We start from the raw sequence: 16,559 nt of genomic DNA, 5'->3' as shown, positions 1-16,559 counted from the left end.
GGAGATCAATTCCTGACCCTGCCAGGGAGAAAAATGCTGGTCTCAAGTCACCCAAGGGGTGCCCAAGCTGGATCACTGTCTGTCTCAGGATTTGCCCCACTCTGCTGGAGTCACCAGGCCAGCAGCACCTGGGGGGCTGAAGGGTAGGGAGCTCACAGTCTGAGCACCCCTCAGTCCACTGCAGGGCCCCAAAAGGAAAGGTCCTGTTCCTTCCGGATGCTTTCGGGGGGTGGCTAACGTGTCTCTCTCGGCAGCCGTGGGGAGGGGAGAATGAAGCCATATGGCGCCTGCCAGTCGGCTCGGGTCTGTAAGGCGGAGGTGTGGTATCCCGAGGGAGCCGGTGCCTGTCGGCAAGAGGCTCTCGGCTCACTGGCAGCAGCCGTCTCTGGGCTGGTGTCGGCAGGTCTCTCCAGCAGCCCAGGGGCCACCAGCAGTCCCAGGTGCAAGGGAGAGGAAATTTAACTGCTCCACCCGCTCTTGTCGCTGGTCTCCATGCCTCTTGGGGTTTAGACCCTGCGACGTCTTTCTCCTTCCAGCTCTGCTCTGCTGCCTCTTCCCGTGGAGTCTCTTTTAGGTTCAGGCACCCTTCCTTCCAGCCCTCATCCTATCTATGTTTGTCTGCCTGTTTGTCTGATTTTTCACTTTCATCTGAAATCTTTCCTTCTTGCGGAGACACTCTGGCTAGAGGTGTTTCTCGTCTGCCATCTTGCCTGTGTAATCCTACCCACATTTTTTGTTCCTTTCTTTTTTTAAATCACTTTCTTTCTGTTTAGAGAAATTCTTTTAGGTTAGGTCTGCTAGCAACAAATTCTTTTAGTTTTTTTCTCATTTGAGAATGTCTTGATTTCCCCTTCATTCCTGAAGAATGTTTTCTCTGAGTGTAGGATTCTTGGTTCATGGCTTTTTTTCTTTTTGCACTTGAAAAAATGTGCTGTTTTCTTCTGTCCTCCATGGTTGCTGATGGGAGATCCACTGTGTTCCCATTTGCTTTTTCCCCTGGAGGTAAGGTGTCATTTCTCTCTCTCAAAATTTTTTTGTCTTTAGTCTTCAGGAGTTTGACTGTGATATGTCTTGGCATGGATTTCTTTGGGTTTCTCCTGTTTTGAGTTTGCTCAGCTTCTTGAATCTATAGGTTTACATCTTTTGCTAAACATGAAAGGTTTTAACCATTATTTCTTCAGTTTTCAGCCCCTGCCTGTCCTTTCTTCTAGTCTTCTAATGACAAAAATGTGAGATCTTTATAGTCTTATGGGTCCCTGAGAGTTGGTTATTTTTTTAGTTTATTTTCTGTTATTCAGATTGAATAATTTCTGTTGTTCTATCTTACAGTTCTCTTATTTCCTCTGTCCCCTCCATTCTGATACTGAGCCTATCGAGTTTTATTTCAGTTATTGTATTTTTCAGTTCAGCGTTTTTCATTTGCTTCCTCATTATAACTTCTATTTCCTTGCTGAGACTTGCTTTCATTTTCAAGCATGTTCATAATTGTTTCTTGAGGCATTATTTAAATTGTGGTAAAATACATAAAATTTACTATTTTAACCAAGTGTACAGTTTAGTGGCATTAAGTACATTCATATTGCTGTACATTCCAGAACAGTTTTTGTTTTCCCAAACTGAAGCTCTGTACCCATTAAACACTAACTCCCCATTCACCCCTTTCCCAACCAACCACCATTGTTTTCCGTGTCTGTGAATGTGACTCTCTAGCCACCTTATACATGTCAAACAGCAAACTATTTGTCCTTTTGTGTCTACCTTATTTCACTTGGAATAACATCTTTAAGGCTCGTCTGTGTCGTAGCATGTCAGGTTCATCAGTGTTTCATTGTCTGTATCACATTTTATCTGTTCATCAGTTGATGGACATTTGGGTTAGTTCCACCTTGTGGCTTTTGAGAATAATACTGCTATGAACATTGGTGTACAAATATCTTTTCAAGTCCCTGCTCTTGTTCTTTTGGGATATATATCCAGAAGTGGAATTGCTGGATCATATGGTTGTTGGATTTTTTGAGTAACTACCATTCTGTTTTCCACAGTGAATGGACCATTGTACATTTCTGCTAGCAGTGTACACAGGTTGCAGTTTCGAAATACCCTCACAAATACTTGTTATTTGTGTGTGTGTGTTTATAATAGTCACCCTAATGAGTGTGGAGTCGTACCTTATGGTTTTGATTTGCATTTCCTAATGATTAGGGATGTTGGGATCTTTTCATGTGCTTGTTGGTGGTTTGTATCCTATATCTTCATTGAAGAAATGTCTATTCAAGTCTTTTGCCATTTTTTTAAATGAAGTTTATTTTGTTGGTGAGTTTTAGTTCTTTATGCCAGAACCACACACTGTAGCTTTGTAGTAAGTTTTAAAATCGGGAAGTATGAGACCTCCAGTGTTGTTCTTTTTCAAGATTGGGAGAGTAGGGGTCTCTTGAGATTCTGTATGAATTTTAAGATGGATTTTTCTATTTATTTCTACAAAATAAGTTCTAGTTTTATGTTAGTCTTATCAAAGTAAACACATCATTTTGGGGAGTGCTGATTAAACTTATTAGACCTTGCTCTTCCCATAGAGGAGTTCTCAGAATCTTAACAGGAGTCCTATACTCTCCTGTAATTGAGGTCAAATGGAGAAAGAAAGCCAAAAGGAAAAGGATGGGAAATCTAAAAGGGAGCCCATCATCACAGAAATTTGAGAGAGGATGTGAAGTACTAACTTTTCATTTGCCACAAAATTATTTGAAACAAATCATAAGGTTTTTCACCAGACTTTATATCTGAACTGATGATAGGGTTACATTTGTAACTGAACCTTGAGGTCATATAAGCTGTGTTTAATTCTGACTCATTACCCTAATCAACCTTTTACTGTAGAACTTGACCTCTGGTTCCTCTTTTTAAAAATGTGTCAAGTAAAACTTTCCTGATTTTATATGATGATTATAATACATCCCTGAAAAAGACGTTGCTCAGCTACTGCTGTCTTTCTCCAGAATTGTAACTGGGTCTTATCAAAGTAAACATTTGAATGGATTGCATAGTAAGATTAGAACCTAACAGAAGCACATCTGTTGTCTTGTTTTTGACTTCCAGAATCTCTACACAAGGAAGTGCAGGATCTGGCCTTTCTGGACGTCGTATCCAAACTTCGCCATCACGAGAACAAAAGCGTCGCCCAGCAGGCCTGTCTCACAGAGCAGAGACTGACGGTGGAAAGCTGAGGACTGCCCTCCTGGATACGCGCGCCGCCCCGTCTCCGGTCGCCCCGTCCTCCATCCGCTGCCTCATCTCCACCATATCACTTGTGCATGCATGTGACGCTCCAGCGCCAATCGAAGAACTTCTGTAGGTACCCGCCTAGTAAGGTCTCTAACCCATAGTTAGTGCGAACATGACTTCACCAAAAACAAGTCTCCACCCATAACTGTTCTCTTGTATTCCTGTTGCTTGAGCTGCGTTAAGTAGAATGTGCATGTTGTAGTCCTCTGACGATATAAACTTGGTACCACATGATGACTTGCTCCTCACATGCAGTAAACCACGTGATGGTGTACTGGTCAATTAGAGACAAAGAACACTGCAGGACCTGTCTAGCTTATTAAAGATGAAATTGAATAGTAAAAGTAGCTCCATTATTTTGGTGCTTGGAAGCGCGGTGACCAAAAATACCCATATGGCTGCTCATTCATTAGTCTGACTAATGTCGGAACCATGGTACCTAGAGTTAAATAAAATTCCATTGCTCTCATTCTTTACCCAATGGTTCCTCCTTTTTCCTAACTATGTGGACTATTAAGTGCCACAAACTTGGCAAGGCTTTGAGATTTCTGAGTCCATATTTAATTGACTGCCATCAACAGCCTAATGTTGAAAACATTTGTAGATTTCAGTGTGCCACTAAGGGGTTGAAGAATCCCCGTGACACTAGAGCATTTTGAGTTTTGCCTGTATTTCAGATTCTGATATCTGTGCAGTCTCACCTCAGCACTTCTTCCATCAGCTAATCAGCATTGTCCAGCACTTGTCTTTAAAAGTCACTTGGCACTTGTTTTCAGCTGAGGAAATTGAGTATATAGCTCATTGGAGAATGGATTTTTTTTTTTTTTGCTGTTTTTCATCATTCAGCTAGAAAGCTAGAAGTTTCATCTTTCATAGACCTTTTAAACCTTACATTAGAACTAGCAGGACATAGGAGGAAAGATGAAGAAATAAGCTTGTCTAGACCGAAGAGGAAGGCAGGTTATAAAAGCCATAGCAGCCAGTCCAGTTTATTCTGCAGAGGGCCTCACACCAATCACTGTTAGAGTCCCCTCCTCCGCTTCCCCCTGGGAACTGCAGGAATCTTAAAGGCTGCCAGTAAGCCAAGACTCAAGAGAAGACCCCCTTGGCGAAACAGAGTGAGTGTGCTCTTCACTGCCACTACCACCACCAAATGGGTTTTTAGAGCTCTGAAATACAATCTTTGTAAATTAAACAAGGCATCCCTGTGACCCACCTGCCTTCTCCCCCTGCCCGAGTTTGACCACTACTGGTCTAACAGGCAAGACGGGCTCCTACACAGAAGGACTGCGGGACAGTAAGGAGGGCTGCCACGGCGCGGGCAGGGGCTCCTTGCTCTGCAGCGAGGGTGCCACACGTCTCTGTGAGTGACCTCAGTGGACTTGTGACTCTAAAACAGCTAATTCAAGAAAGTTAAAACCCTAGTGGAGGTGAAGAATCTTTTGCCTGATGTCCCCTTTGATGTCCGAATAAGGGACTATTATGAATGCTTATGCCACACTCACTGTAAGAATGATCTTGTATATTGTCTTTCTCCTGGGCTGGATAGTGGACTATATTTTATTATAGGTTTTGAAAGACATCTGTAATGTTGCTTAACAGACTGTCCATATTAATAACTTAATAAATAGTATATCAAACTATAATGGCATTATTTGGTTTGTTTGTATATTTTACCTATATTTCCAAGACAGGGCTTGCTCATTGTTGGTGTTCAATAAGTATTTGTTAAATGAATGAACAAATTCCTACATCCATGAAGTTTCCAGACTGCCTGCCTGAACTAATTTCCAGATAGAGAATTTGAGATTTGGATAGTTTGACTTCAGAAGAAAAAAAAATTAATATTAATAATAGGATCTGTCCCTGTTGGAAAGCACTGCACATAAAACTTCAGAATGAAAACACCCTAAAATTATAGATTTGGGAGATATCACCGTCTGGGTCAGCTACTAGCCATCAGTTTGCTGATGTGCTAGGAATGCCCATTAAAGTGCAATTCAAACTACCGGTTGTTCTACAGAAAGACCAAAAGGCTGTGCCTTAGTGACAGGGGCCCACTAAATTAAGTCGTGCACTGCTGTGCTGTGGTAGTGGGTGGGACTGTACTGTCCCTCTCCTCCCACTGCTTAATCTTGGTTCAAGAAGCCACCATTAAATTAGTTTGCCACCCACTAAGAGTACACTCCAAGGGTGAGAATGGGAGGGACAGCACAACAAAGCTTTAACTGTCATCTGGAGCCAGGACTAGAGCATAGATGAAAAGCAAAAAAGCCAGGAATTCAAGCACAGAAGATGCCTCAGTGAAATACACTAGAATGTTCCTCCTCCCCCACAGCCCCATTAGCAGCTTGGAATCTCACCACCTACCCAGCCAGACTGCAACCTCATGCTCAAAGCAAAAGATCAAACACTGGCCCATGATCTAGTGTTTTCCTTAATAAAACACGCTTTGAGCATCCTATCTGATCAGAATGGGGATGCGGAACAAAATTTTTCCGTCTAAAATGATTTATTGGATGGAACAGAATGCGGCTTTCACACACAAGCATTGCTGTGAAATGTTCTCAGGAACCCTGCATGCGGAGACTTCAGAGGGAAATGCTCTTTGGTATCATTAGGAGGCTTATTATCTAATTCTGCTGAACATAACAGGATGAAGATGTCTAGATGTTAAGACATTTACTTAGGTGAGCATTACCCTCTGTATTCAGCTGTTGCTAGAATCAGTGAGCTGAAAAGCCACTTAACTCCAGAGAGCCATAACATTTGAATTACACAAGTGTCTATTAAGAAGCACTTAATGATATTTGGGATGAGTCTTCAGAGCTATAACCAAGAAAATTGAGGCCTTTTTGCACAGGTGTGATCTCTAACTTTATATACATACATAAACATAAGCCATGTGCCTTCGTAAGTCCGTGTTTTATAGGCATGTCTGAAATGCTGTGATAACTGTACTTTAACACATTGACTGCCACACTAGGAAAAAAGGTTTTCCCTGGGACCACGGTATTTTATTAAAATGATCCTTTCTAATTAATTTTTTGTGTGTGCGTTATATGCAACGCAATCCACGTTTTTAGAATTAAATTGTCAGTGGTAATTGTAGCAATATGACCATCTGCGAGTGAGATTTTCATGAACCAACTGCAAGGTTTTGCTTCAGGAGGCCCCAGGCTCAAAACTAGCCTGAGTTGAATACAACTCACGTGGCAGTCAATGTGTTTAAAGTGTGATACAGTAGAAATATATACTATAGTATATATATATAAATAAAATACCGGCTGATTTGTAGATGTATCCTGATTCCGTTACATACTGGCTATGTGACCATAGCCAAGCTACTTAAACTCGTTGGGGCTATTTTCTCATCAATGTGACAAGTTTAAGAATGCCTACTTCCCGGGATTTTGTGACAATTGAAACTTTTAGAGGTTATGGAATTGTGGTATCTTATAGCCCAAACTATACTCCCCTCTTCCCCTTGCAGGATTCCCAACTGAAAGAATTCAAAAACAACCCCCAAATGGAACACACAGCGTGCTTGTTCATAGTTTGAAGCCCACTCAGTTACACCCAATACAGAGCACACAATCTCTTGCTTTATTCCCCCAAACTAAGACGGCACCTCTGCAGAGCAAGCTTTGTGTGTAGTTCCCCACCATAGTACTTCCTCTCCCTGTCCCAGACCTCTTCATCTCTAAAGTGGGAATGCCAGCAGTGGCTCATAATACTAGCTTTTGTTGATAATATTACTAAGTCAATAATAAAGCTGTAGTGCTATGAGTTTTTCCTTAATAACAAAACTTATGAAATCGATCTTTTTAGCTGTGGCTGCAGAGATTCTTATCTAACAACACCTTGAAAATGGACAATATACATCTGTCTGCTATTTGTAACTCTAGATAGGAACTTAATATGGGGACAATTCATTTTATATACTTAAGTTTTAAGATAAAACCTAAGCCAAGCAGGTACTGGTGGTGCCTGCAGTCCTGGCCTTTGCTCCCTCGAGTCCCTGGCTTTCCGACTGGCTGGTGTTGCCACACTCATCCAGAGAAAAGCAGAGCCTCCCACTGCTGAGCAAACCAGAGGCTCACGGCGACACTGTGAGCTACGACTGCTTCTCACAAGTGGCTCAAACAGAGCAAGTGGGGTGTCTACAGAATCAAAGTCAGGGCCCAGGCGGAAAGTGACTTGGATTATAAACCCACTACCACTGAAAAACAATTTGGCCTTCACCTTCACCCGCAACCTCAGAGTATATTTATTCATGGGACCTGTCCACCACCCAGAGATCAGCAGTTTTGCTGGCAGGCATGTGTGCAATGGTATTTTTATCTGCTTAGTCATTTAGGGTTAAAACCACATTCACGGGTGTGTAGAACTTCATAAAGTTTAGGTAGTGTTGGTCACTTAAAAGGGCATATACACAGACAATTTTCTGTTTCAGGATTAGGTGTTAGCTATTTTTTTTAATCTTTAATTTTTTTTAATCTTTAATCAAGAAAATGTAGGCCGGGCGCTGTGGCTCACGCCTGTAATCCTAGCTCTTGGGAGGCCGAGGCGGGCGGATTGCTCAAGGTCAGGAGTTCAAAACCAGCCTGAGCAAGAGCGAGACCCCGTCTCTACTATAAATAGAAAGAAATTAATTGGCCAACTGATATATATATAAAAAAATTAGCCGGGCATGTTGGCGCATGCCTGTAGTCCCAGCTACCCGGGAGGCTGAGGCAGAAGGATCACTCGAGCCCAGGAGTTTGAGGTTGCTGTGAGCTAGGCTGACGCCACGGCACTCACTCTAGCCTGGGCAACAAAGTGAGACTCTGTCTCAAAAAAAAAAAAAAAAAAAAAAAAAAGAAAATGTAAATCCTAATCCTGTCATACTTCGAAGCCTCTTAGTTTCAGATTTTAGATATTTTAAGTTATATAAAGATCTTTATTAGGTTTTATCTTAAAAAATTCTTAAGCCTCAACCCAGGCTTTGAGTACATATACTTTAAGTGTAATAATAGCTCTTTCAAAAAAAAAATGTAATCTATTAAGAAATATAATTGAGAGATTTCACTTAACTATTACAGTATTTATTTGTCATTTATTGATTCCCAAGAATCCCAAAGGGAAGAAACTCTGGCTGTACCTTCAGATTACTGACAAAAATTAATCCCTGTACTCATACTTACTTTAAATTTTATAACCATATCTAATTTATAATAGGCCTCTGGGGCCAGGTGCAGTGGCTCACACCTGTAATCCCAGTGCTTTGGGAGGCCGAGGCTGGAGGAACACTTGAAGCCAGGAGTTCAAGGCCAGCCTGGGCAACATAGCAAGACCCCATCTCTACAAAAAATTAAAACACTAGCTTGGCATCGTGGCACACACTTGTAGTCCCAGCTACTCAGGAGGCTGAGGCAGGAGGATCGCTTGAGCTCAGGAGTTTGAGGCTGCAGTGAGATCTGATGACAACACCACTGTCCTCCAGCCAGGGCAACAGAGTGAGACTCTGTCATTCATTCCTTCATTAAAATTAATAAATAAAAATAGGCCTCACTTGTAGCCAAATTTTTTCTTTTTAAAGGGCTACCATCTAAAGAACAGAGTTAAGCCTGACGGGGCTGGAAGGAGGCCAAGCCTGCCTTCTGGGAAGCTGGGCACGGCCCGGCGCTCCAGGTGTGTGTAAACTCACGGGAAACCCCTTCTGCTTGGGGACCTTCCACAGTGTCCCCCCCAGTGCCGGCACCCTTCCCCCCGTGCCTCTGACCTCAGCTTCCTTTAACAAGATTCTGCTCAGCTGCCCGGTGCCCAGTGCCTCTCTGCCGCCCACAGGCCTGAAGTGCCGTAGGACTTAGGGAGGAGGGCAGGGCCGCATCGCACTCTAAGGTGGCATGAAGCAAACAGTCTGCCACCAAACACAAGAGGAGGAGAAGTTGCAACATCAGGGGAACAGCGGGGAGGAAACAGTAGCCTGTTCTGAAAGCTTTGACTCCAGACCCGTCTCTACAGGAACCCAGAAGAGCTCCTAACTTCCGCTGGAGCAATCCTCAGTCGGCAGTTCCTTTGCCTCGTCCTCCCCACTTCTGTTTGTTTTTTAGAGTTTCCAGAGTGCAACCCACTGTCCACCCTTCCTCTCCTCCCATGACTTCCTTTTCTGTGTAGGTAAGAATAGGGGAGGAGCCATTAATGCAGGGGGCCTCAAACTTTTTAAACGGGGCCAGGTCACTGTCCCTCAGGCCGTTGGAGGGCCGTGGAGAGTGCGGCACAGTCCACACATGCGCACTGCGGGCCCGGGACGAGCCAGCTGCTAAGCAGGACAGGCAGCAGCGGCAAAAACACCTGGCGGGCTGGATAAATGTCCTCGGTGGGCCACATGTGGCCCGCGGGCCGTAGTTTGAGGACTGCATTAATGCATCTTTTCCACCTACGCGACCACATCCCCTGCTGCCCAGCGGGAGTTAGAGGAGTGAGGTCGCAGAGTGACCATCTGGCTTCAGCAACCCCCAAGTGATAACTGTGAAACCCTCTGCAGCTTCCTCTCCCAGCCCCACTCTCCTGCTCTCCTCGCAGATAATCCCAAATCGCAGGGACGTCCCCCAGCCACGAGTCGCGGGAGCAAGACGTGGTGCACTGGCCTAAGAGAAGCATCTGATGAGAACTCGTTTCCTGTTGATGCTTAACGGGAGATTGACCACACATTTGCATGTTTTATAATCTGATCTGACAGTCTACAGTGTAGGGGGCTGACATGTATTTTCCTAGTTTAAGAATTAAAGTTAGTGAGTAATGTACATGCTCTGCCCAGAGCATTTGAAAGCAATGTGCTCCGGACAGGCTCCCTGTGATAAACAAAGCTGTTGCCTAGAGGCATAACAAAGGACCTGAGCTGCAAGTAAGCAAGAGCTGCTCTGCCCCCACGGCATTGGGGGTCTGGAGGCCACACAATAAACACCCCATAAGATGACTGACTAACCAGTCAATGACGAGTAAGACCCCTCAAGGGAGGGGCGACCTAAGCCAGGCACAGCCGCCGGGGTTCAGCTGAAGATCTTAGGGGGTCACCCTAAGAGAACCTGGGGATGAGAAATGCCCCCTGTAGCTTGTCTTGCCCATCCTTGCTAATCTCGGTCCATGATCTATGCCTGGCGCCTAGAGCAACCACCTGGAAACCTTGAGCCAGGGAATATCTGCTTCCCTAAGGCTACGTATTCCGGAATTTATGGCCATTGCTGAAATGCCTGGGTATGAGGAACTAACTTTAAATTTTTAAAGTATAAAAATAAAACGGACCTGGTGTATTATTACTCGAGTCAACCATCTTTGTATGTGTGTCCGTGTTTCTTTGTGTTCTGCGTCTGTGTTCTGTGTTCATTGACCGCCCTGTAAGCAGGCCACGACACTACAGAAAGCATGCTGTGCCACACCCGTGTCTGCTGTCTCGCGGGAGGGTCCAGGTGCTTTCCTGTAGCAGCTGCCCTGCCTGCGTGTATTTTACAGAGTTGAGGCCCAGGAGTTGGAGGCTGCAGCGAGCTCTGATGACAGAGCCACTGTGCTCCAGCCCCGCAACAGAGGCGCCTGTCATTCCTTCATTCATAAATTAATTGATATGTGGCTACATCCCTTGTCTTTCACTTGTTTGACCCCAGGGCATTCTTATGACCTGTGCAAACCTGTACTGTTTTTAGCCCTTTGGAGAAAAGACGGGACATCGTGAGGGCTGCGACAGCTGCAGGCTAACAAGTGGCAGGACGGCGGAAGCAGGGACAGCTGCAAGCCCCGCCCGGGCCTGTGCCCGCCCGCCCTGCCGAGAGGACGGAGCCAGGGGCTGAGCCTCCCGTCCACTCGTGGGGTTGGCAGCCTGCGGTGACCGCGGGATTTCAGAAAATCCCTTCTCAGCTGGGCAGGAACGCAGCCCTTCCCGAGGCCAAAGGCATCCCCACCAGCCCGGCCGGCGCCAGGAGCTCTCGTGCAGTGCGGGCCTGCCGACCCGGGCTGCCGTCCCGTCCTGAGGCCCCAACACGAGCCGCGGGTGGCGAAACCTCAGACTCTCGGTGGTTCCTGACGCTTAACTGGGTCTAACGGGGAGGACGGTCGGGGCAGTCGCGGGCGGAACCCGGAGCGCGGGCCTGACGGGGGCGACTGGCAGCAGGCGGGGCGGTGTCAGCTGGGAGCCGGCACGGAGCGAGGCAGGTCCTGGAAAGGCCACCAAGCGGTGTGGCGCTGGCGCAGGCGCCCGCGGGCGCGAGATGCCGCCCGGTGGCCGGTCCCTGTCTGGCGGAGCCGCACACGCGCCCGCAGCCCAGCGCGCGGCCCCGGCTCCGCCTGGCCCCGCACAGCCCCGCACAGCCCGGCGCTCGGCCCTGGCCCCGCACAGCCCTGCACAGCCCGCACAGCCCGGCCCTGGCCCCGCCTGGCCCGCCCGGGGTGGCCCGCGTCGGGTCCCTGGGACGCACCTCCACGGCGTTTAGAAAGGCGGCTTCCCCCGCACTGAGGGTCCCGGACCCTGGTGGCCGCAGCCCGGGCATCTGCGTGTGTTAAGCTCCAAGCGGTTCCGACCCGCAGTGGAGTGGAGGCCCGGTCTGTCGGAACCAAGGGCCCGTGCTCTCCCTCGGGTCCGCGAGAGCCTGACCCGCCGCCCAGGGCCCCTCGTTTGGACAAGCGCGGGGCCGCGTCCCGCATCCGCACCGCAGGGTTAGTGTCCACCTCTGTCCTCCTGGAAGCCACCGAGTTCTGACTCGGGAGCCATCATCACTTGCCAAGGTGGACATCGTCTTCCAGAATGTTCTGAGATCTTTGTGCTCTCCCCTGCCCACCCCACCCGGAATCCCGCCCGGCGCGCCCTCTGGATAGATCACCCGGTTGCCTCACGCGCCTTGCGGGGCACAGCTCGGACCGCCGCCGCCCCGTCCCACCCGGCCCAGGACAGGCCTCGTCCTCCCGGACGGACGGCGGGCGCTTCGCCCTCGGCCTGGGCCCAGCTCTCAGAGGAGGCGGAGGGGCTGTCCCGTCCGCTCTCTTGTAGGTTGGCCCCACCTCCCGTGCAGGAAAGGCTGGCCTCCTGTCCCCGGGGACACCTGAAGGGGCCCCAGCCCAGCACGTGCCCCGCTCTGCCACGAGCCTCCCCTAGGAGATCCGTGAGGTCCCAGCCATCGGCAATGCCACGGCAGCTTTCCTCGCTTCACCTTGACCCCCACGTACCTGTGTCCCCCAAAATAAGACAGGGTCTTCTATTTATTTTTCCTCCAGACGACACCCTAGGGCTGATTTTCAGGGGATGTGTTATTTTTTTAAGTACGGTACAACCACCTACATTGATTCAAATACAGTTAAGTCGTCTTCTGGAACATCATCCTCACTCTCCAGACCCCGAATCCCATCCTGAATGTCTTGCGACTCTGTTTCCTTTAGAGCCACCGGCCCCGATCTCTCCTGTCGAGCACTAGAGCTCTCACGGGGCGGATGAGAAGGGCTGCTCGTGTTCTTTCCCGCTCCACGACGACACGCATGGGTTGTGCAGATGCTGCCAGCCACGCCCGTCACTAGGGCTGATTTTCATAGCCACGCCCATCACTGGGGCTGATTTTCATAGCCACGCCCATCACCAGGGCTTATTTCCATAGCCACGCCCACCACTAGGACTACTTTTCATAGCCACGCCCATTGGGACTGATTTCCATAGCCATGCCCACCACTGGGGCTGATTTTCATTGCCACGCCCATCACTAGGACTGATTTTCATAGCCACGCCCATCACCAGGGCTTATTTCCATAGCCACGCCCACCACTAGGACTACTTTTCATAGCCACGCCCATTGGGACTGATTTCCATAGCCATGCCCACCACTGGGGCTGATTTTCATAGCCACGCCCATCACAAGGGCTGATTTTCATAGCCACACCCATCACCAGGGCTTATTTCCATAGCCACGCCCACCACTAGGACTACTTTTCATAGCCACGCCCATTGGGACTGATTTCCATAGCCATGCCCACCACTGGGGCTGATTTTCATTGCCACGCCCATCACTAGGACTGATTTTCATAGCCACACCCATCACTAGGGCTGATTTTCATAGCCACGCCCACCACTAGGGCTGATTTTCATAGCCACGCCCATCACTAGGGCTGATTTTCATAGCCACGCCCACACTAGGGCTGATTTTCATAGCCACGCCCACCACTAGGGCTGATTTTCGGGGTAGGGCTTCTATTGCGCAGGTGCTTAGACATCCTGCTAGGGCTTATTTTATGGGGAGGTCTTATTTTCGGAGAAGCATGGTAGCTATTCCAAAAAAGGGAAGAGCTTTTTTGGGGGGGGTCGCGGGGGGGGGGCAGACAGTGGGATGTACCTGCGGGGTCGAGGGGGACAGGGAGGGAGCTGGGGAAGGAGAGGAGGGATAGAGACAGAGAGAACAATCTCCTGTCTCTTCCTCTGTTTCCACAGGCACTAATCCCAACACAAGGCTCCACTCTCATGACTTCTCCTAAACCTAATCACCTCCCAAAGGCCCCATCATCAAACACCATCACATCAGGGCCTAGGGCTTCAACATATGAATTTTAGGGGGACACAAACATTCAGTCCATGGCACTAGCAAGCATCTGGAGGCAAGAGACGGGTTAACACTACGGGCCAGATCCTACAGATCCTCTACAAAAGCAAGCATTCGAGTTAGTTCAAACGTGCCGAGTTTTTTAAAAGAGAAGGTTGCAGGAGCGCATCTTCCCGGGCTAGGGAGGGCTGAGCTCAAGAAGACCTCCCCGAGAAAGCTGCTTCCGGTGAGGTCTGAGGAAGGATTAGGATTTAGGGAAGAACATTTCAACTCTTTTCATCTCTGCAATGACTCTGTGAGGCAGGTAATACTCTTTCCACCTTGTAAGGTAATACATCTGTCCAGGTACGGTGGCTCACGCCTGTAATCCTAGCACTTTGGGAGACCAAGGTGGGAGGATCACTGGAAGCCAGGAGTTTGAGATCAGCCTGAGCAATAGCAAGACCCCGTCTCTACAAAATAAGTTACAAAAATCAGCCGGGCATGGTGGCATGTGCCCGTAGTTCCAGCTACTCAGGAGGCCAAGGTGGGAGGATTGTTTGAGCCCAGGAGTTTGAGTTTGCAGTGGGGTGTGATCATATCACTGCCCTCCAGCCTGGGGGACAGAGCGAGACCCTGTCTCAAAAAATAGGAAAACAGGTGCTACACCTTACACTGTACAAGCAAGGGCACTGACAATGGGAAAGACAGAGTCACTTGTCTGAGGTCACGAGGTAAGCAGTGGCCAAGCTCCAAATGGCACAAAAATAGTCTGAGAGTCTCTTACCACTGGTTAAATCACCTTATTCAAAATGCTTAGGATCAGAAGTGTTTCAGATTTTTTCAAATTTTGGAATACAGTTGACCTGTGAACAAGACAGGTTCGAACTGCACGGGTCCACTGATAGGTGGGTTTCCTTCCACCTCTGCCACCCTGAGACAGCAAGACCCACCCTCCTCCGCCGCCACCTGCTCACCAGGTAGGGAGTGGGGACAAAGACCTTTGTGATGATCTAGTGCCACTTAAGGAAGAGTCAATATATTTTCTCTCCCTTATGATTTTAATACCATTTTCTTTTCACTAGCTTACTTTATTCTAAGAATATAATATATAATACATCTAATATACAAAATATGCATTAATTGACTATTTGTTATATGTAAACCTTCCGGTCAACAATGGGCTACTAAGTTTGGGGGGTCAGAAGGCATACATAGATTTTTCTCTGTGCAGGGGGCCAGCACCCCTAACCCCGACGTCGGTGGAGGGTCAACTGTATTTGCATCATGCTGTTGGGTTGAACAGCCATAATCTGGAAAATCCAAAATAATCGATGTCAGTGCTCAGAAAGTTTTGGATTTGGGAGCATTTCGAGTTTCGGGTTTTCAGATGAGAGATACTCAGCCTGTACACCACAAATGGATTTCCCGTTTTTGAAAGCTGCCCGAAGGGCGCTCTCGTGGTGTGTAGGCCGCTCGCCCGATCCTTCGGGCCGAGCGTGAACCAGGCCCTGGAGTCTCCAGGAGACGGAGCTACGCGGGCGCTTGCTCAAACGTGCAGCTTGTTGGCGAATTCTTTTCATGGCAGAGTCCATAATGGAAATCACCATCATAATAAAGGCTTCTCCCCTGCACCGTGGTGGAAGGAGTCAGCCCTGTCTCTTCTTAATAACCCCCATCCCCTCTTGCCCTGGCCCCGAGTGGCGTGTTAAGCGGAGTAAAGCAAACACCAGTAGAAAGTTAGTTAGGCCTTGAAGCCAGATCCAGAGACGATCTTTCCTAAGAAGGTGTGACACACCCTCGGGAGTCACGTTCTTATTTCATCCCCTCCCTCTCCACCCGAGTAACTGGGGGGCGGCTGCTCTGAGCACGTGGGCAGAGATCAAACGCCTGTCACAGCAGACTGGGTTTCAGCCGCGTGTGGCTGACATTCTATCAGGTTAACAGAAACGATGATCTGGAGCAGATTTTGTCCCTCTTTTGAATTAGGCGCAAAACTTGAGTTCAAAATAACAATTGTCAATTTAAAACTTAAGTATCAACGATAGAGTATTAAATATTGCACAGCTTTAAATATGCCTTAATTCACGGTGCCACAAATCGAATGTCTTTAATCCATCGATTCAGTCATTCCGCTATTAAGAGTCTATCTTCAGGGACTGGGGTTGGGGTGGGTGAACTCACAACTAAGGGACGCGGTGAGTCTTGTGTGGGGGGAAGAGCACACCTCAAATCATGGTTGGGATGTGGCAAAGTCATACCATGTAACCAAAATGTTTGTACTCCCATAATACCCTGAAATAAAAATTTTAAAAGTCTATCTTAAGGAAGTAACTAGAGCTGTCTGCAAAGTATAAATGTTATATAAGAAAGTCACTGCAACTGTACTTAATTGGAAAGGAGAATTTCTAATAATGATGAATTGGTTAAATTATGGTTTATCTACAGCAGTTCTCAAACCTTTTGGTCTCAGGACCCCACTATACTTTTAAAAATGGTTGAGGCCCCTAAAGAGCTTTTGTTTCTGTGGGTTATTACTATGAATATTTACCGTATTGGAAATTAGAAGGGAGAAATGTTTAAAACACAGAAATACACAAGCATGCATTCTATTAGCTGTCACAGCGATGACATCACCACGACACGCAGCCTCTGAAAAACTCCACAGTAAGCCCAGAATAAATAATAACAAGAAGAGGAAATAATGGCGTAATATTAAGAAATAATTTTGACCTCGTGGACCCCTGGTGT

General features: G+C 47.5%; 1 protein-coding gene across 5 annotated transcripts in view; it reads left to right on the top strand.

Annotated features, from left to right (window-relative positions):
* RAP1GDS1 (Rap1 GTPase-GDP dissociation stimulator 1) overlaps positions 1-3,513 on the top strand; it is a 132,361-nt gene extending 128,848 nt beyond the window's left edge. For all 5 annotated transcript variants that reach the window (XM_012763622.3, XM_012763619.3, XM_012763621.3 and 2 more), the window contains one exon: positions 3,094-3,513. In XM_012763622.3, the coding sequence (XP_012619076.1) occupies positions 3,094-3,221 (128 nt within the window). In that variant the 3' untranslated portion in view covers positions 3,222-3,513. The remainder of the gene's footprint in view (positions 1-3,093) is intronic.
* The last annotated feature ends 13,046 nt before the right edge of the window (positions 3,514-16,559 follow it).

This window comes from Microcebus murinus, chromosome 29 (genome assembly GCF_040939455.1).
Source record: "Microcebus murinus isolate Inina chromosome 29, M.murinus_Inina_mat1.0, whole genome shotgun sequence".
In the NCBI taxonomy this organism is placed as follows: Eukaryota; Metazoa; Chordata; class Mammalia; order Primates; family Cheirogaleidae; genus Microcebus; species Microcebus murinus.
The sequence above is the reverse complement of the archived record's forward strand: the minus strand, read 5'-3'. Positions and strand labels throughout refer to the sequence as shown.